The sequence below is a fragment of the Papio anubis genome, chromosome 12, assembly GCF_008728515.1.
Source record: "Papio anubis isolate 15944 chromosome 12, Panubis1.0, whole genome shotgun sequence".
Classification (NCBI taxonomy): domain Eukaryota; kingdom Metazoa; phylum Chordata; class Mammalia; order Primates; family Cercopithecidae; genus Papio; species Papio anubis.
Window position 1 is genome coordinate 22,143,769 of NC_044987.1, and position 20,863 is coordinate 22,164,631.

Below are 20,863 nucleotides of genomic sequence, written 5' to 3' on the forward strand. Positions count from 1 at the left end.
GAGATAAAATATGTAAAGCACTTAGAACAGTGCCTGGGCCACGGTACGTACTCAATAAATGTTACCCATTGTTATAACTATTTAAAAACAGATGTCAGAGAAAAATATAATTCCCCTCCCAAAAAAAAAGAATTTTTATAAATGCCCCTTTCATTCACATCTACTTTCGTTTGATATTTCTACACCCAAAGCTTTAGGACTGCAAGAAGAAGGGAGCTTTCAGGACAGAAAAGGCCATGTGGGAAACCCAGGAACAGATCTCATCTCACCTGTCCCTACCAGCCTCTTCTGCCCGCCACACATTGCCCTGTGCAGCCTGGGGTCCCATAGCACCAACTCAAGGTGAGGCATTGGGGGCAGCCTCTCGTGCACTGCCCTCTGACCATCAACACACCCATTCTCACAGATCCTCAAACAGGATCGGCCACATAATTTGGAGGGCTCAGTGCAAAATGAAAATGTAGGGGCCTCTTGTTCAAAAGGTATTCAGACTTTCAAAACAGCCACAGCAGAACGTCAAACCAAGCTGAGGGCCCTTCTAACCTCACAGGTCACCTATGAAGCTGTCCCTGTCCTCAAACCTCTCCAGAGGGGGCCCAAACAGCTGGGAGAGTCATAAACAAACGAGACGCACCATCTCCCACCTGGCTTCTCCATCCAGGCAAAACCTGACGTGGAAAACCCTTTCCTACAGAGTACCTCAGTGTTTTCATTAAAAACCAGGATAAACTTGTGAGTGCAACAAAAGAAGAAATTGATGTTTTAATACAACTCATTAGAGCACCTTTATTAACTCCAGAAATAGAAAGAGGATATAAAATAGAAAGATTAGTTTAAAATCAACACTGCGCTGGTAAGGGCAGCCACGATTCCAGGAACATTAATTGCTGGGTAGCCTCATTACTGATTAAATAAGAAATCTCAAATACCATTAGACAATTGTGATTAAATGTATGTCATTCTAATGGAATGTGTGGTTTATTGCCTTCCACTGAATCAGCAGGTCACCTTCCTGTTTTGTATATTTGAAAGGGCACATCTATGCAGTGACAGCACAGAGCCATTATTTCTCAGAGAGCCCTGAAACACTCGCAGTTGTATCCTAAAATATGACTGTATGTGCAGGTGGCGAAGGAGTATGCCATACAATAGGGAACCTGAGATGATGAAAATAAATCCCACTTAATGTCACGGCTGGGCACTTTTTCCTCTCATCTCATTACCCAGCTCTAGAGTCACTTGCAGTCCCCCTGCCTTTGCAGTCATTTGAGGACTAGGGGGAGTTGGGCACCTTCTTGGCACAGAGAAGAAGCTCTGAGTCCTTGAAACTGGATCTGGCTGAGATCGTGGGGCAATGAAAAACCTCTGGTCTCATCTCTCCCTCACTTCTGCTAAGGAGCCGGGACAGAAGAGTTTTCTAAGGTCCATCCTTCTTGGTTTCCCAAGGATGAAAATACAAAATTAATATTGTCACTGTTCTGACTGATTTTTGTTGCCCACCTATCCCATGGGACATGGGCTATCATCTCCCCACTCTGCTCTTGGCTTTGCCTGGAATAAGAGCCAAGGTGAAGTGGGACAAGCACCTTGCTGCAGGCCCGCGGGCTGCATAGTCCCACACAGCACATCATTCCAGAAGGGACCAGGACAACACCAATCCCAGGGCCCACCCTGGAGGAAATCATACAGTAGGTTAGGTCATTCTCAGTTGAGTTTTGTTACATGGCCATGCACCTATGTGAGCGTGCACGCATCTGCGCGTGCGCGCGCGCGCGCACACACACACACACACACACACACACACACACACGCAGAGTTACCACAGTCTTCTTCCTAAGCTCCAGATCCGGTCACATCAGTGCCCTGCTTCAGGTAAATGCTGGGGTTTTTTCCCACCAGCTGTGCCTTCAAGGCCTCCACCAGCTGCCCCAACCACCCTCTCCACCTGATCCCCCAGTGACATCCTATACCCCTGCGCAAGGACTCCCAACAGACCCAGCACGGGGACGCACATGCTGCCTGCTCTGCCTGGAATGCTCTTGTTACGGTTACTGGGAAATTACTTCATATCTTGTTTCTCCAGAGTCCCTGGAAAGGAATGTTTCCCGCTCGTAAGGATGAAGCAGTGTTCCTAAGGTCTAGGCTCCCCAGTCACCAGAGGGTGGTCAATACGGTTCTATATTTCAGTGGAAATGAGGAGAAAGGAGGGTGGGCTCCAGGGCAGCCTGTTGCTGAGGGTTGAGATTGTACAGGCTGCTGGCTGCATGGGGCTGAGTGAAAGGCAGGCACCAAGCCTTGGGAGCGGCAGAGGCGTGGTGAGACTGGTGCCACCCCCAAAGCTGTCCAAGAGACTGGGCTGGTCTAGACAGGAACCGTGAGGCAAGATGGGTTCAGGAGGTGCCACAATACTAGACAGATGGTGGAAGAGCAGCTTTCAAGAGCAGTCTCAGATCCATGCAGAGTGGAAACCACAGACTGAGACCCAGATCCATTGTGGGGTTCCTGGAAAACCTTGTCGGGGAGTGCCCCCAAGTAATGACTGGTTTTTAGACTTCTCACCAATCCTGGCTAACAGGAACTCAGAGCTCAACTGACTTGATTAAATATCTATACTTGGCTGGGCACAGTGGCTCACGCCTGTAATCCCAGCAGTTTGGGAGGCCAAGGCAGGTGGATCACCTGAGGTCAGGAGTTTGAGACCCACCTGGCCAACATGGCAAAACCCCATCTCTACTAAAAATACAAAATAATTAACTGGGTGTGGTGGCAGGCGCCTGTAATCTCAACTATTTGGAAGGCTGAGGCAGGGAGAATTGCTTCACGCAGGAGGCGGAGGTTGCAGTGAGCCGAGATCACGCCACTGCACTCCAGCCTGGGTGACAGAGCGAGACTCCATCTCAAAAAAAAAAAAAAAAAATTCTATACTTAAGCATCTTGGAGCAGCCATACCAAGTACAACTTTCCCCTTCTTCCCACAGGATGGGCTCTTCACCTTCTCCAGGAAGTCCTCCATGCTGCTCCCACAGCCACTCATGTTCATGCTGCTAGTAGAACACTGACCACATGGCTCTTGCAAGTAGGGTGTGTACAAGCATCTCCCAAGATACATTAAGCCCATCCTTGGCTCCCAGTACCTAGTAGCCTGCCCAGCACATAACACATGCTCAGGAAATATTGAAGGCAGGAAAAACAAAGGAGAGAGGGAAGGAAACTTCAGCTGCTCAGGCCTCCACTGAGCTACCTCCTACACATCACCAGACCCAGACCTCCCTCAACCACCCCACCACCTCCACCAGGCCCTGCCCCATGTGCCTGTAACACCTGGGATACCCACTACCATGCTTGACCCACTTCAAGGCAGTAAAGCACACCAGTCATAAGTCTGACCTCTGGAGCCAGCTCGTCTGGGTTCAAATCTCAGCTCTGTCACTTATTAGCTGTATGACCTTAGGTAAATTATTTAACCTCTCTGTGCCTCATCTGCAGCAAACTATATAAAACAGTACCTGCTTCCTAGGGTGATCACAAGCATCAAATGAGTAGAGCGATTTTGAAAGGATACATGGTGCTTAGTGAATGCTATCTTATTATTGCATTATGATTATCTACTTAAAAACTCATCCCCCCACTAAACCAGGAGTTCCACAAGGGTAAGAATCATGTCTGGGTTTTTTTTAATATATCCGATACTTAGCACAACCCCTAGACTGGCTTAGAATAGGCAACAGTAAATGATTTCTGGATGAATGAGTACATGACGCAGATTCTAGTTAAGAGCAGAGAGCTCTGGCAAGCCTGTGGAAGAGAGGGCCTGAGGGCTGTGGGATGGCTTTAAGACTGCTTGGTAAGGGACGAACAAGTTTGCAGTGGGCTAGGAGAGGTGGGCCTGAATCTCCAGGGGCTCTAGGGCCTCACTGGAGCATTTAGAGAACCTAAAGTATCAGGATTTAGATGGTAGGATATTGGAAAGGGACAGAGACAGAAAATAGCTGCATTTCCCTGACTTTCTCCCCCTGTTTGGCATTCATGGCCCTCTCCTCCTTTTCTCCTTCTAATTACCTCTTCCTCTCCTCCCAAACTCAGGAAGGGCAAGACATAGCAAGGCTAACAAAGAAAAGTGCCCTGGATCACTACTGTTGTATAGGTAGAACACAGACAAAAAAGAGATATACTCAAATAGCCTCCCGGCCAGAACTTCTGCGGGCAGGGAAGACATCAACAATTCTGTACACCGGAAATACGTGATGTGGGAAGAACCATCACTCAGTGGATAGCCTGCCCTCTTGATGTTCTTACAGGAAGGCTTTCTTTAGACTTTCTTTTCTATTTCATCAATTCTTCCTCAGTACAAAACAAAAATCATTAATAATTCACTTGTAATTTATAATTTTCCCAATTTCAAAGTTGAACTTTTTTTTTTTTTTTTTTTTTTTTTTGAGACAGAGTCTCACTCTGTCGCCCATGCTGGAGTGCAGTGGCACGATCTCAGCTCACTGCAACCTCCACCCCCCAGGTTCAAGCGATTCTCCTGCCTCAGCCTCCCAAGTAGCTGGGATTACGGGCATGCATCACCAAAACCAGCTTTTTGTATTTTTGGTAGAGACGAGGTTTTGCCATGTTGGCCAGACTGGTCTCGAACTCGTGACCTCCTGTGATCCACCTGCCTCAGACTCCCAAAGTGCTAGGATTACAGGCGTGAGCCACCGCGCCTGGCTCAGCTTTTAAATACACTTAAAATACTCTGTCCTAACCAGGGCCTCAGATCAAGAGCACAGAACCCCTCTGCAAAGTTTACCAATGCAGCCAAGAGAGGGTCTGCTGGATTCCAGAGTGACAGCCACCTCAGAGGAGAGTTTCTTCACATTAGAATTAGAAGTCAAAGACCCCAGTCTGCTTGGGTTTAGGAATCTCATTTCATTCCTGCTGTGCACTGCAGGCTGGTAGGTGTGACAAATTGTCTTATCTTTGTCTAACCTTTGTTGGACCCGTGCTTGCTTCGGGGTTTAACTTTAATATATGGCTTCAGTTTAATAGCAAAGTGCTTCTCTTAAAATGTCAGATTGTAAAATGCTGAGTCATTCACCAAGAAAAGGCTGGTCCTGAGTGGAAATTAGATTTGCTGGGGCACACAGAGCAATACCACATATCTTCAGCCTAAATAGAGGAGACAGAGCTTAAGTTCAGATCAAATTTAGAAGGCAGTGCTGAGCTCCAGTGGGGTTGTTTGCTCTGAAAGACAAGAATGAATCAGATGGAATGATCAGGCAGCAGCTGAAATATTGTCACTCCTGAAAGTAAACACAGTGGCAAAGATGTGATATTCAACATTTTATGTACTTAACAACTGACTAAACTCTACTAAATGAGACCAAAATAGGAAGAGAACCAACAAATAGTGTTCCAGATGTAAGAAGTGATACAATCCTGCCAATATGCCTACAAAGTTCTGTTAGTTTTGCTTTATACCCATATTTGTCTTTATATTTATATATGAATTAAATTCCACAGTAATAATTATTTCAGGCCGGGCGCAGTGGCTCATGCCCATAATCCTAGCACTTCAGGAGGCCAAGGTGGGTGGATCACTTGGGCTCAGGAGTTTCAGACCAGCCTGGGCAACATGATGAAACCCTGTCTCTAAAAAAAATACAAAAAAACAAAAAAATTAGCCAGGCGTGGTACTGGCTGTCCCAGCTACTTGGGGGGTTGAGGTAAGGGGATCGCTTGAGCACAGGAGGTCGAGGCTGCAGTGAGCTAAGATTGCACCACTGCACTCCAGCCTGGATGACAAAGTGAGACCCTGTCTCAAAAATAAATAAATAAATAAAAATAAATAATTATTTCAGGCTGAATTATTAATAAATCCTAAAATCAGTGGGTAGAATATGATGAGAAAAGGATATCTAGAAAGTGTCTCTCCACAAAAGGCTTTACAAAAGCAAAAACAGTAACTTTACAGTAGAGAAATCTGGCAGTCCCCACCTTAAACAGGAAGTCAAAGTTATCACCAATAATAAAACAAATCGATGATGTGCTCCTTAATACGATGCTCTGGGAAGGATACAACATCACTTCCGTAATATTCTTGCCAAAAACGTATGACCTGGATTTAGATCTTGAAGAAACATCACATAAACCCAAATTAAGGACATTCTAGATGATAACTGGGCAGTATTTTTCAAAAATGTCAAGGTAATGAGAGACAAAGAAAAATTAAAGAACTATCCCAGATTATAGGAGACTAAGGGGACGTGACAGCCAAAGGCAATGTGTGGTCCTGGGCTGGATCCTGAACCAAGAAAAGGGCTGTATTGGGAAAACTGGCAAAACTCGAATTAGGGCTACAGATTATGTCATAGTATCTTCTCAATATTAATTTCCTGATTTTGATCATTATACTCTAAGTTATATAAGATGGTAACATTTGGGGGAATCTGGGTTAAAGAGTGTATTGAAATTCTTTGTACTATTTTTGCAACTTTTTTTAAAAAACTGAAATTAATTCAAAATGAAAAGTTAAAAATAAATAAAGCTTTAAGTGAAGTAGAGGATCTCAATTTAGCAGTTATAAGGATGAGGGGAGAGGACTCTTCTTTTGCAAAGCCCTTACTCCCCAGTCTCAGATAAAAAGAATTTTGGTAACTGTGAGACATAATAGAACTATCAAAAATGTATGAATCTAGCTATATAAATAAAGAAGCATACGTCACAGTTCTTTTTTTCCCCCTGTAATTGTGTAAAACGTGCAAATTTTTCAAGATACACAGCTACAAGCTTTAGAGCTATAAGAGCTGGTATGAAGTAAGGTGGAGTGTTGTTTCCCACCCGGTAAAATAGGGCCAACACCGTCACTGGGAAGCCAGGAGACTTTGGCTGAGCTTCTCTTAGCTCCGTCTCTTCCTCCATGAAATGGATTCATCCTAATGCCTGCACTAAGAGGTGTGAAAGGGCAGTGCAAAAAGCGTCACTGTCCTCCTACTGCACAGCAACACATGGCAATGCAGCCACCATTCTGAGGAGCATGTCGGGCACTGTGCCACAGCTTGTCTGGTTGGAGGGGAAAGTGGGCTAAGTAACCAGTCTCTGGGACAGCCGTATCTAAGGGCTCTAGCCGCAGTCTCCATCCCTCACTCTATGGTTTCCTCATCCCACTGAGCAAGGCCTGGGATGGGCAAGAGTCTACTGCAAGAGACCAGACAAGCTCCACAGTCCCCGTTATTTGGGACTTCGAGCTGCCAGCTCCCTGCAGCCTTCCCAGTCCACTTCCACATTCTCATCAGCACACTCCCCACTGTCAGGCTGCTTTATTAGAGGCACGATTTACATTTCACATCGACAACCTAGTACCACAGGCGGCAAAGGCAGAGACTCGTGATGGGCAGTGCCCGGGTCTGGCAGATGATGAGATGGGTGAGCTCGGGCCTCTCAGGACTCTTTTGCACGAAGACAGGTGGGAGCCTGCTGGCGTGCCCGTTCCATCCCACGCCTCAACCACAGGGAAATCTCATTCATTCCCCACCCACTCTACTCACCCTGCTGCCCCCAGCTCCTTCTTGACCCACTAGGGCACACACACACAAAAATTGTTTTTGCTCTTGAGGAAGACACAAAAGCCTATAGTTCCTGCAAGCCCCACATTCCCTCGCTCACAGGGCAGGGGCCAGACAGGGAGCATTTGTTAGTGTCTCCCATCAAAGTCACTTTCTGACCTGGCTGTTCATCTCTAACCTGCCTGCTCCTATCTGCCAGTTTGTCCTCCAAGGGCAAATGGTGAGCAGTGAGGCTGCCTTTCAGCCCTCTTGGTGCTGCTTTTCCTCCCCTAAACATCTAAGAAGACAAGTGTTCATTGAGCCCCTCTTCTCTGTCACACCAGCAATAACTCTGTCAAAGAAACATGCAAAAGGGGCCCACAGGCCTGTAATCCCAGCACTTTGGGAGGCCAAGGCAGGTGGATCACTTGAGGTCAAGAGTTCCAGACCAGCCTGGCCAACATAGTAAAACCCCTTCTCTACCAAAAATACAAAAATTATCCAGGCATGGTGGAGTGCACCTATAGTCCCAGCTACTTTGGAGGCTGAGGCAGGAGAACTGCTTGAACCTGGGAGGTGGAGGTTGCAGTGAGCCGAGATGGCGTCATTGCACTCCAGCCATCAGAGTGAGACTCCATCTCAAAAAAAGAAAAAAGAAAAGAAAAGAAAAGAAACCTGCAAAAGGTTTCAAAGTTCAACAAATAGGAATGCAAGTTCTGGTCCTAGAGCCTGCTTGCTGTGCAATCTTGGGTGAGTCATTACCCTTTCTGATTTCAATTCCCTCACCGGTACCATAGAGAAAATCATGTGGACCTTGCAGGGTTGTTCTGTGGCTCAAATGAGATGATGTCTATAAATCACTTATTGCCACGTAGCACATGCTGGATATTCAATAAACAGTTCCAACCTCCTCAGTAATAGAATGATTGCTTATTGGGCATGCCAGTCTCTGATGTGGGCACCTTACCTACATCATCTAATTTAATCTCACAGTAAACCTCTAAGGCAGCAACCTTCATCCCTTTACATGTGAGGAGACTAAGGCTTAGGCAGGTCAGGTAACTGTTGCTCAAGGTCATACAGCCAGGAAGTAGCACAGCAGGACTCAAATCTTCTGATCCCAGACACCAGACTTTCTGGTCTTCACAGCACAGCCTCCGTCCTGCCCTGGCAGACCTTAGAACTGGGCTGACATCAACAAATGGGGCAACTGGAAGGCACCGGCCCTGGCACCAGAAGCAGTGCTGGAAGGAAGCCCAGTCCGGAAGCCACAGGAGCAAACCCAGTGGTGGGAGGGAAGAGGCGCCGCGGCTCAGGGTGCAACCACACAAACAGGCGGAGTCCCACACCAGCGCGGCTGGGGAATGTGAGTGTGAATACCAGCTGTCCACTTAACTGGACTGAGAGAGGCCGAGGTGGCTGGTGAAGCATTGTTTCTGGGTGTGTCTGTGGGGGTGTTTTCGGATGATGTGAACTTGGGAGTTAGTGGACTGGGAGAGAAAGACCCACCCTCAATGGGGAGGACACCATCCAGTCGGCTGCCAGCACGGCCAGAGCAAAGCAGGCAGAGGACGGCGGCATATTCAGCTTACTGAGCTTCCTCTCCCCCGCCCCCTCCCCTCTCTCTCCTTTCCCACACGGGATGCTTTGCTTTCACTCCTCCTGCCCTCGGACGGACGTCAGACCCCAGGTCCTTTGGCCTTCTGACTCTGGGACTTGCGCCATCAGCCTGCCGGGGGGCTCTCAGGTCTTCAGCCTCAGACTTGGGGCTGTGGCTCCAAGTGTGGGCTCACCTGCCTGCTCCTTCCCGGTTTTGAGATTTCAGATTTGGACTAAGCCAAGTTACCAGCTTTTCTCATTCCCCATCTTGCAGAAGGCCTGTCATGGGATCCTTGGAGGACCCTAATACAAAGAGGGTGGGGAGAAAGGCAGGGGGGCCATGTGGAAAGGGGAGAGGCCACCTGAGCACAGGTGGGGACCCTGGGTCAGGTGACACCCAGCCCTGCAGGCGGTCAATATCAGGGAGGTATATTGGTCAGATTACCTAGATATTCAAAGGCAGTTCCAGGACCAGTAGCATCACCTGGTCGCTGATGAGAAAGGCAGAATCTCAGGCCCTCCCAGACCTCCCGGTTCAGAATCTGATGTTTAACAACAGCCACGGGTATTTCTTATGCACATTAAAGTTTGAGAAGCAATAGGTCAGAAGGTAACTTGTCCCCTGCCATGAATTTGGGGAAAGCAGAGAGCAGTGGTTCTTAACCTTGGCTGGACTTGTTATCCAGACCCTTGTCCAGATTACAGTGACAATAACAAAATTCAGCCCACGGGGTTGCTTGTGAAGATCAGTGGCCCAGCACCCATGAACGCCACGCCCCTGTAAACTAGAACGTGCTCTAACAGTACTACCTACTCTTTTTGCTTTTCCTGTCATATTTCCTCTGCTGCTTCAAAACCAAAGGAAGTGAGGCCTCATTTCTTCAGATTTTGTCATTTAATTTAACCCTATTTCACCCCACAAAGTCCCCAGAAGGCACAGAGGAGAAAATCACCCCCGAGACCTGCCTCACTTCTGCTGAGACCCTGCCTACTGCAGTTCTTCTCACCTACCCCTCCACCCCCGTGACACACTGAAGGAAGAGGAGAAAACGCCAACAGGTCTGATCTCCCAGGCGTACAGATTTACAAAGCAGTCAGCACTTTTAACTAAAAGTCTTGTCCAGGATATGCACAGACATTTATCATGTGGGCAGGGCCTAGCGCCGTGGTTGGATCTCAACATGGAGTCTCCTCTTTTATGTCAGATCAGGACGGGCCAACTGCAAACTGAGACAGGAGGGTCTGCTGGAAAAAACGGGGACCTGGAGAAGACCTGTGTTTAAGCCTTCACCCCAGCTCTGCTTCTAACTTACCTTATATGATTAGAAGGATTATTTAATCACTCTTTCTATGTTCCCACCTCTCCTGCTGCTGTCAAACCTCAAATCTCTATTAACCATTGGAATTTTGTTAGAAAGTGACGAATAGTCCATGCAAAGGCATGTAATAAAGAATATCTTCTATTTATAGAAATTTGATCATATTTAAAGTACTTGATAAGATGATAAACAAAGAAAATATTATCCCCATTTTATTAATTTAAAAACTGAGATTTGGATTGATTTGTAAAATTGCCCAAAGTCTTTAAGTTTGACATGAAAGGCAGTGTCAAGAACAAAATCCGAACTTCTGACCCCTAGGCCAGTGTTCTCCCTACACTGCTAATTTCTGCGGAATGCCATTGCATGTATCTATGAAAAACCTATTTCCATTTCTATCTGCATAGAAAAAAGTAATGGTGGCAGAATGGCCATGTCCACTTTGATTGGTCCTGCTTTAGAACTGAAGGAAGGCTTTGGTTTCCAAATAATGTCTCTGCTAGAAAGAAAGTTTGCAAAATGTGGATCTCTCATTAAAGAGTCTTTCTGATTAGAGGGGAGTGGGAACAACGCCAAGGAAACTGTAATGGGAGTCAGCTGGAGATGCAGGTGTGCAGTCTTATAAATTACTCAACAGTTCTTCACGAGCGCCCCCCAAGACCCCACAGCATAACGGGAAGACGAGTGCTCCACTCTGCCCAAGGAACGCATGGCCAAGAACTCCTGCTCACTTTAGGATTGGGTCTAGGGGGTTTGATTCCAAAAGCCAAGGGTGGCAGGGACTTGCCCAGCTCACAATAAGCCCCATTCTCTGACAACTGCCAGTAGTCATGCTTGTACCATCTCATACACAGACACACATCCATATCGACTGGACTAGGGTGATCACATGACCCAAGCCCATCCAATTCTCTCTCTCCCTGGGAGTCTGAAATTAAGACTTAGAGGCATCCAATCAATCTGAGCTGATTACTTGGATAAACAAGAGGAAAACTCAGGAGCTATGAGGCATCCATTTTACAGCATGCACGTGAAGAGCAAAGTCACATGTACACCCTGAACAGGACTTTGTTTGCAATTAATGTTTCTTTTACAGGATGCAGAGGAAGAGAATGAACAAGGACTATGGGCTCCTAGCAGCTTCAGAGCTCCTGGTCCCACCTCTTAAAAGGCCCAATTGTCCTGGGATCTTGTAAGATATCCCAGTATCACAGTGTACTCTTTTCCCTTCCCCTGCAACTGGCTGTAGTTGGTTTCTATTATTAACAACCAAAGAATCTTGAATGAGACCCTAGGTAAAAGAAATTACCCACCATCTGATGACTGCTTGGCATGGCTACACGCTACCAAAAAGGGTCTCGCTCACCCTGCCTCCTCCAAAGGTGCAGGCAACAATGAGATTTAGAAAAGCATTGGAGGGCAACCTTGGAGCCCATGGACACTTCATAAGTGGTTTAAGGCAAGCAGAACATGACGAATAAGTAAACTGAACTCATTCCCAGACCTAATTTTTTTAAGTAAAATAAAATCAGGTCCACTTAGAGTTTAAAATGGCATTTGGCTAGAAGTTCCTGACAAAAGATCTCCAAACTTCTCCCTAAATTATTTATCATACAGAAAAATGACAAAAAGTCACAACAATAATGAAAATGAAGACTAACAACCTGTTACCAGAATCTAGAAGGAATTCCTACTAACTAAATAAAGCTGCTAAAGCTGAGCTGCATTGAGACAAACAGTCCATGCTGCTTCTTAGAAAACAGAAGAGCACCATTGTCTTGAAATATGATAGACATCTTCTTTCTCTCCTACTTTCTACCTCCAGTTCAGAGACCCAGGACCAAGTCAAATGAAAACCTGGCTCTTTATTATGACTGCTATTCTTTGCAGGAGCCAGAGAACTATTACCTCTCCCTCAATCTACATCCATTCATAGAATGCAATTACTGGGAAACCACAGAGCAGGAAGTGGAAGAGGATTACCAATGGCACGTCATGTTTTGGAAGGCATTTTCTCCACACAGCATGCCTTATAGGAAGCACAAAGGTAGTTTGTGCTGGAGAGTAAGATTTTCACATCCCCCATCAGTTCTGGTTGTTAGAGAATGGGCAGAAGAGGTAGGGGGAGATCCTATGCCAGTTCAGCAGGGCTGCACAAGATGAATGCCCTTCAATTCTGGGGAGTTGTGCACCACAACTGCCCTTCAGCTACAGACCTAGGAATAGGGCAGTGAGCAAAGCCAAGGACAATCGGCACAATCTACACTTCCTCTTTTAGCAAGCAAGCACCAAGGCTCCAAGGAGCTCTACTTGCTTAAAGGTAAACAATGTGCCAGGCAGAAGAGGGGATATAGGAGAGGGAATCCTCATGAAGCCTATGGAAAAACAGCATTCACCATAAGAGAATAAGGGAAACAGAGTATCACCCGGAAGACTAAGAAAAAGAGCACATTTCTGAAGATAACTTACTACAGAAACCAGAAGAAAATGTTTTAAAATTGGCATTTATAATATAAAAACATAATGTGGCCTTATGAAATTGAAACTGAAAACCATATATATACACACACACATATATATATACACACACACAAATACATATAGATATAGAAAACAAGCTGAGTTAAACTGCTATCAGGATAAGCTTCAAAGACTGGCATGTGAGATGACATTTTATGTTCTTACAAAAGTGTGATGGGGGGCTGGCTCCCTTGTTTATGTTAGACCTAATTGTGATTCTTTTAAAATGAACAGTGAAGCAAAACTTTTAGGATATCAAGAGAAAGCAGTTAGCTAAAAGAGTGGAGTTTTTAGAAATATGTTATTCAAAACAATATTAAACAATATTCAGATATGATCCACTCAGGCTTCAGCTCCTTACTACTTGTAAGTGTTCTTCCCTCTGCAAATGTCCGAGCAAATCAGACCAGCACACACCCATTGGAGAAGAATGGTACTCTAAAGCTGCTTCTGTTTTTTTTTATTTTTGGCAGAAATGATGGAACTGTTAAAATTCAGTAATGATTTTATTACCTCATTTGAGATCATTTCATTCTCTTTTTCCAGTAGCAACAGCAAATTGGTTAAGGAAGCAAAATCCAGCAGTTCTCATACAAATATTGCAAGAATTTTGTTAAAATATTTTAGGGTACATGGTGATTTCAGAATACGTATTATTGGAGTACCTTTAGCTGCTGTACAAATACATCTAATGTTTGTATCTTGGCAGAAGTACAATAAAAGCTTATCTGTCACTTACAAAAGCGCTTGAGGCAGATGTTCCCAGTTGGCAAGAGCAGCTGTCCACCCTGAGCACCCAGGCTAACAAAGGTTCTGCCACCTTCACCATTAGGCCTCCGAGGTTGTCACTGTCCTCTCATGGCACTCAGCTGGAAGGGGGGAAAGAGAAAAGAGGACAACTCATTAAAGGCTCTTATGGGGAAGTCCTATATGTCACACACATCACCTGCATTCCCATTCTACTAACTAGAATACAGTCTCAGGGTAAATATTAGGGGCTTCAGGCTTATGAAAGAGAATTTGGCCAATGGACTCAAGAAAAGATACAAAGGAAGCTGGTTGTAATAAGAGAAAAATATTCCCAAGAAAATTAAATTATTAAACATAATTAAAAGTCACATAGGAAGCAGTAAATGAGTGGAATGGACATGGCAGAAAACTAAGAAAGCGTTATAGATGGCAAACTGGAGGAACACTTTCAGAATGCCAAGAAAGAGCACCAAGAATTAAAACTATTTCCTTAATTCTAAGATGTCTGTGTTGCCACATCAACACTTCTGAAATCAGGCCAAGTCTTGCAACCACTGGCATCTTATAATCACCCTGGGCCAGGGAGCTGCCATGGTGAGGTCATCAAGACCTGGGCATGGGTGAACTTGCTCTCAGCTGTTCATGTTATTAGCACTTTAATTGAGTTGTATACATTGTTGCAATTACATGTGAGTTTAATTGCTATTTAAAATGTCTTTTAAAAGATTACACTATGGTTTGGCATTGAAACAAGAAGTTATTATGTATGCAGAAAGGCATGGAATTCAAGCAGCAGGATGTAATTTGATATTACTGATGCAAATGTCTATTATTGGACCAACCACTGCAATTCTTTTTATTTTTTTTTTCTTTAAGAAAAACTAAGTGCTTGACAGGACCCAAGAAAGGAAGGTATCCTTAAGTAGAAGCTGTGTTATGTTTTGTAACTGAGACTCATGCAAAAAGAATTGCCTGTCGCATGCCAAACAATGCAACCAAATGCAGGAGCAACTGCCAAGTCCCTCAAAATAGTTGAAGTCTATCAAAATAAGAGAGAGAATGGTGTGAGCAACTTACCAATTTCACAGGACTGTAATCATGGCATTATGTCACAGTTTAATTGGCAGCATTTTTTCTTCCTTACTTGTACTTATAATAATAGTGCTTCTTACAACAAATACTAGCTTAGATTCAATAAAATACAGTACTTTAAAAAGAAGACGATAGCTGTGGAAGACCAGGAATAGAGATTGAGCCTAAGAGTTATGTTTCTGAAGAAGAATCTAGAACAATCAAAAGAGAACCAATAACTGAAGATATAATTAAAGAAAACTTTCCAAAAAGGGACAGAAAGGGGAAACGGAGAAATGGACTCAGTTCACCAGGTTCCAGGTAAAAGTAACCAAGAGACGCTCAAATCCAGAAATATCCTGAGAAATTTTTAAATTACAAGCAAATTTTTAAGTGTTTTCTATGTACATCCGACCAAAAGAAAAAGGAAGTAAGGAGGGAAGGAAGGGAGGAAGGAAGGGAGGGAGGAAGGGAGGGAGGGAGGAAGGGAGAGAGGGAGGAAGGGAGGAAGGGAGGGAGGAAGGAAGGGACGGAGAGGGGAGGGAGGGAGGAGGGAATGAAGGAGGGAGGCAAGGAGGAAGGAAGGAAGGAAGGAAGGAAGGAAGGAAGGAAGGAAGGAAGGAAGGAAGGAAGGAAGGAAGGAAGGAAGGAAGGAAGGAAGGAAAGAAGGGAAGAAGGGAAGGAGGGAGGGAGGGAGGGAGGGAGGGAGGGAGGGAAGGAAGGAGAAAGAAGGAATGAAAATTGTGCTGACCTCTGTCTCTACTACAATGGAGGAGTACCTTACAGAGTTTTGATATGGAAAACACTTAGATGAAAATTTTACTCACAAATAAGTTTAGTTTTTGAGGACAGACAACCAAAAGAGCTCAGAATGTCTGCCACTCACATATTCTTTAAATCACTTTAAAATATATTTCAACTGCCCAAACGATGACTTAAAATTACTCAAGAATGGAAAAAATAGAGTGTCAAAGGACTAGCAGTGAGTGTTGAAGCCAATTACACACAGAGAGTTGGTCTAAAATAGTTGTTTAACTATGGTTACAAGACAGAATATGTGTCAAAAATACCCTAGAACCAAGAGACATACAACATCAAAAAACAATGCATGAATAATCTGATCCCAAGTCCATAAACTAATTAGCTTTCAAATAGGAAAGGAGAACAGAGGGAATTAAAAGTGTACAGAATTCATCCTACACAGTTGTGAGCTTAAAAATACCATTTTATTCTTGACTTTAACAACCAGAGAAATATTGATTGGTGCTCACATCCATTTTTAAAAACTCATTACGTAGGAGAGTAGGGGCCTGTCCTTTAAAAGATAAAACTTCACTCCTGCCTCAAGGTATTTACAGTTTGAAGATCTCTAACCAACACACAGGATAGGTTTTAATTTGTTACAAGAATAAACAAATGTCAACGTCCTTGAAGAATTTAAGGTTTTATGCAGAACCAGTCCTCAAATGCCATTTCAATGTTACTGCCCACCAGCATTTTCCATTCCTTCTGGTAAAGCCTCCTAAAGCCTGGTATGAAAGGACGGCAGTTCCTGGTCACTGTGGTGCCCTCTGTACCTGACAGCAGGGTCCCCTTGATGTCAGTCTGCATTGTGACAATCCATGAACCAGACTGCCCTTGTTTAACAGCATCACTGGTGTCACTGAGAATGAGACACACAGATTTGGATTGCAGGGAAGCTCTCACAGTAACCATTACACACAGAGCACCAAGACCTGAAATCAGTACACAAATACCAGATCTTTTCCTTCCAGAATTTAATTTAATGCTCACAATCACCATCCAAGTAGGCGGCATTTTTCCCATTTTACAGATAAGAAAACTGAAGTTTAGAAAGGCTGTTTTCCAGAATTACAGAGCCAGTCAACAGATGGCAGACAGGGGTCTCCAAGCAAGGAATTTCTGGCTCCAAAGTTCACGGTACCCTACCACACTATTTTCTTAATTCAAAGACAGAAGTTACAAGGAACGGAAATGGAGATAATAATTTTGCAATTTATTACAGCACTAGTAAAGATGCTGCCTCTTTTACAAAGTAATAATCCAATGAACTGAACTAATCATACTGTGCTAGTACCCCGTTAACCCTCTCTAAAACATTCACAAAGTGGATGCGACACAGGGCTGCTCCAGGGCCAATGAGTTTTCTCTCTAAAGTAAAATTCCCAGGGAGCGCTCTGGTCTCTAAGGCTTGATTAGCAAGTACCAATTAATGCGCCTTCAGTCCTCTTTGTGTCTTGAGCACTGAGGGCTAACCCTTGCCTTGCCGACAAAGATGAGATGAAATCATTGACTCACCCTAAAGAGCCCAAGTTCTAATGCACTGCTCCCTCTCAGGGCCTTGAATTGAGAACAATCTTTAGGACAAAAGACTGCATCTCTAATAGTGAAATTTTAGACGTCAGCAAAGGAGATATTTTTAAGTCACACATAGACACACAAATTTTCCACGTCACACCTTATTGAGACAGTGGTTCCTCATCTGGTGCCGAGGACCGCGGCTCACCTCGGTGTTACCCAACTTAACGTCTTGCCCCGCCACAAACCATGGGTACAGACCAAACCAGGGCGTGCAATGCCCGGAAGACTGGTCCAACCCCGGCGCCCAGGCCTGCAACCCCTGGGAGGCGTGGGCGACCGCTGCCAGCACCCCGACTCTGTCGCTGCGTCCCCGCGGCTCCCCCTCTCCGGGGTCCGCCCGGCCAACCCAGGCGCCCGCAGCAGGGACCACGCCCGCCCGGAGCCGGCGCGTCCCCGCCCCCCGGGACGCACCGTGGCTGCCAGAGGGCCGCTGCTGCCACCTCGCGGCGGCGTCTCCCCGAACCGCGCTCAGCCGCCACGCCCAGAAACCGCCCCCCAAAGGACGCTCGGGTCCGAGTCCAGTGGGCCTGGGAGGTGGTGACTCCTGGCAGGGGCTTCCTACGGAAGGAATCGTCTTCATCTCGGGTCACTCACGCCGCGCACCCAGACTGGAGGTGGAGATGAGCGCTTCCAGCACCGACCTCCCCCAGGGTTCCAACGGACACGTGCTCCACGCCCCTTCCCCGTCTGGGGATCCGAAAAAGCCACACAACCTGGCCCCAGGCACAACGTATAACAACTAGGACCCCAGGATCTGGGCAGACCGGCTGTATTTGGGCCATCCTGGATGCCTGAAGAATGCGAGTTGGAGCGGAGATCTTTGAACTCAGATTCAAATGTCAGACCCACTGAATTAGAATCCCCTGGGTAGAGGCCAGGGAACTATTTTTGCAAAGTTCCCCCAGGTGATCCTAATGGTCAGGCAGGTTGGGGACCCTCCCAGTTACAAAATCTAGATGACCTTTTCAGGTTACCCACACATGCACAGAAACACACACCCCTGAGTCTATGAAAAGGCAACAATATAAGGTTGTGTGCTTGAAATGAGAAAGATTTCATGACAGCTCATCACCTAGCCCCTGAGTTTCCAACCTTGTCTGTTTATCATGCCCTTAATGTCTCAATGCTTTTTTTCACAGTAACCCTAGGCCTAAAGAAATACCTAACTGTTCTGTGTATTAAGTAGCTAGACCCAAAGTAAGAAGTATTTCTGTCCTAACAACTTAGTAGCTACTACAAAAAATAATGCATATAAAATAGGAAAAAAAATTATCTTATTCTTAGCCACAACTTCTCACTAATGGGATGTGTGTCCTTTTTGGGCACGCGCAACTTCTCAAACCTTGGAATTGGATTAGGCACTGCCACCCTCACTCCCTACTCTATACTGATTTTTCCCATAGTACATGTTTTATGTCATAGCAAATGACAAAAACTGAAAATATAGCTTCTGAAAAATATGGTTTTATCAAAAAACATGTAGGGCAGGCTGGGCGTGGTAGCTCACACCTGTAATCCCAGCACTTTGAGAGGCCAAGGCAGGCGGATCACTTGAAGTTAGGAGTTCAAGACCAGCCTGGCCAACATGGTGAAACCCCATCTCTACTAAAAATACAAAAATTAGCTGGGTGTGGTGGCCCGTGCCTGTATTCTCAGCTACTCAGGAGGCTGCGGCAGGTGAATCTCTTAAACCTGGGAGGCGGAGGTTGCAGTGAGCCAAGATCGCACCACTGCACTCCAGCCTGGGCAACAGAGTAAGACACCATCTCAAGGAAAAAAAAAAAAAATGTAGGGCAATCTAATGTTGAGTCTGCAAGCTGTCCTGCACTGCTTAGTAGTTTGCATGGAGAAAAACAGAAGTTGAGTGTTGCCTTTGACCTTTAAAATATCCCAAAGAGCCCCTCCGAATTCACAGCAGCACCAAGAACACCTCAGCACAGAGTTAGGGAACATGCATGGACCTCGCTCCTGCTCCTCTCCTCATCCCATACTCCCCAGGGTTCACAGTGCTCCTGCAAGCATCTTCTTTCTTGCCAAATGCTTTCCCACCTCAGCACATTGTGCCATTGCTCTTCTCTCTGCCTGGAATGCTCTTCCTCGGGTCTCCGCAGGCCCAGCTCCTTCTTGGCCTCCAGGTCTTGGTTCAAGGACCACCGTGCTCCCTAAAGCCTCTTCAGGCCTCCCACCAAATCACTTCTATCCTATGGGCCTGTTTCCTTTTCTCTGTAGCTTTTATCACTATCTGAAGTTATCCTGCTTAGTTTACTTACTTATTTTCAAGCTTCCCCACCAGAATGTGAACTTGATGAGAATAGAGACTTGTTCATTACTGTTTCCCCAGAACCTGGAACAATGCTTAGCAATAGGTGGACAATAAATAATTGTTCAATGAATGACTGCAGCCACTACACTCAGCTCAGGGAGATAAAAGGTAAGAAGAATGTGCTTTACATGTGCTATCCCCTTGGATCTTCACAACACCCTTTGGAAATAAATACAAATAGACATGATTAACCCCATTTAATAGGTGAGGAACTCACATTCAAAGAAGTTAAGTGTTCAAAGCTGCACAGCTGAAGTGGCAGAGCCAAGATTCAAGTTCATGTCTACTTGACTGCAAAGGCTGCTTTTCATAAAATCACATTAACATCATGTTGGATACCTTCGATACAGACAATAATTTTTTTTTTTTTTTTTTGAGATGGAGTTTCACCCTTGTCACTCAGGTTGGAGTGCAGTGGCGCGATCTCGGCTTACCGCAACCTCCATCTCCCAGTTTCAAGCAATTCTCCTGGCTCAGCCTCCTGAGTAGCTGGGACTACAGGCATGAGCCACTAACCAGCTAATTTTTGTATTTTTAGTAGAGACAGAATTTCATCATGCTGGCCAGGCTAGTCTCAAACTCCTGACCTCAGGTGATCTGCCCGCCTCAGCCTCCCAAAGTGCTGGGATTACAGGCGTGAGCTACCACACCTGGCCAACATTTTTTTTTAAAAAAAAAGTTTAACCACATTGCCTCCCATTATCCCACTATCCACCTAGAAAAGGGAATAATAACAATGGCAAAGTCAAGAAATGTAGCCTAGGGGCTAATAGAGCCCCAGAGTCCTTAGAGAAACTGGCCCATGTTGGCATTTCCCCACTCGAGGTCTCAGCCCCTGCCTCCAGTGGAAAATAGCAGAGGCGCCCACCTGGGAAGGACTTGCCTTTATTATTCCTCTGGCCGTAGCTGCTACCAGGGAGACCCTCTTGTAGACATATCTTCTGGCCTGGCCCGTGTTACCCTGTTAACCTAATGACACGTGTAACTCTCATTGCTGATTACAACTGCCGAGCTCCTGTTGATCATCCTGACAGGTAACAGGTGAACTCACACGCAGCTGCAATCAAGGACATGATGAGCACACACCCTGAGCTCATCTGCATCCCCCAGGAAATGCTGGGTTGCCTTGACCCCCTGGGAGGAACTGTGAAGGATCCCCATAGGCCAGAGCTTGGATGGCTGGACACTGAGTTTGAGACCCTCGTACAAAGAAAGGGAGATTAAAATTTGTTCTCTAAAGTCAAGGGACTTGTGCTTGTCAATTTCCCCTCTTCATATGGTTTGGTTGCCCCATGTTGCTCTTAAACAGGGTGGTTCAGGCAGGAAAAGAATTCAGCTCTTCCCTCCTCACCTCTATACTCCCCTTGGCT

The 20,863-nt window shown here is 45.5% G+C and overlaps 1 protein-coding gene across 6 annotated transcripts in view; it reads right to left on the reverse strand.

Annotated features, from left to right (window-relative positions):
* PTS (6-pyruvoyltetrahydropterin synthase) overlaps positions 1-20,863 on the reverse strand; it is a 114,047-nt gene that overhangs the window by 32,394 nt on the left and 60,790 nt on the right. For 3 of the 6 annotated variants that reach the window (XR_004177349.1, XR_004177348.1, XR_004177347.1), the window contains exon 6: positions 13,707-13,836. Coding sequence is in view for 2 of the 6 variants with exons in the window: in XM_031652960.1 (XP_031508820.1) it covers positions 17,268-17,750 (483 nt within the window). In the remaining 4 variants the exon portion in view is untranslated. Of the gene's footprint in view, positions 1-4,627; positions 5,230-13,454; positions 13,837-17,267; positions 18,737-20,863 lie in introns of those variants that run through there. The other 3 variants (XR_004177350.1, XM_031652960.1, XM_031652961.1) reach the window with 3 other exon arrangements.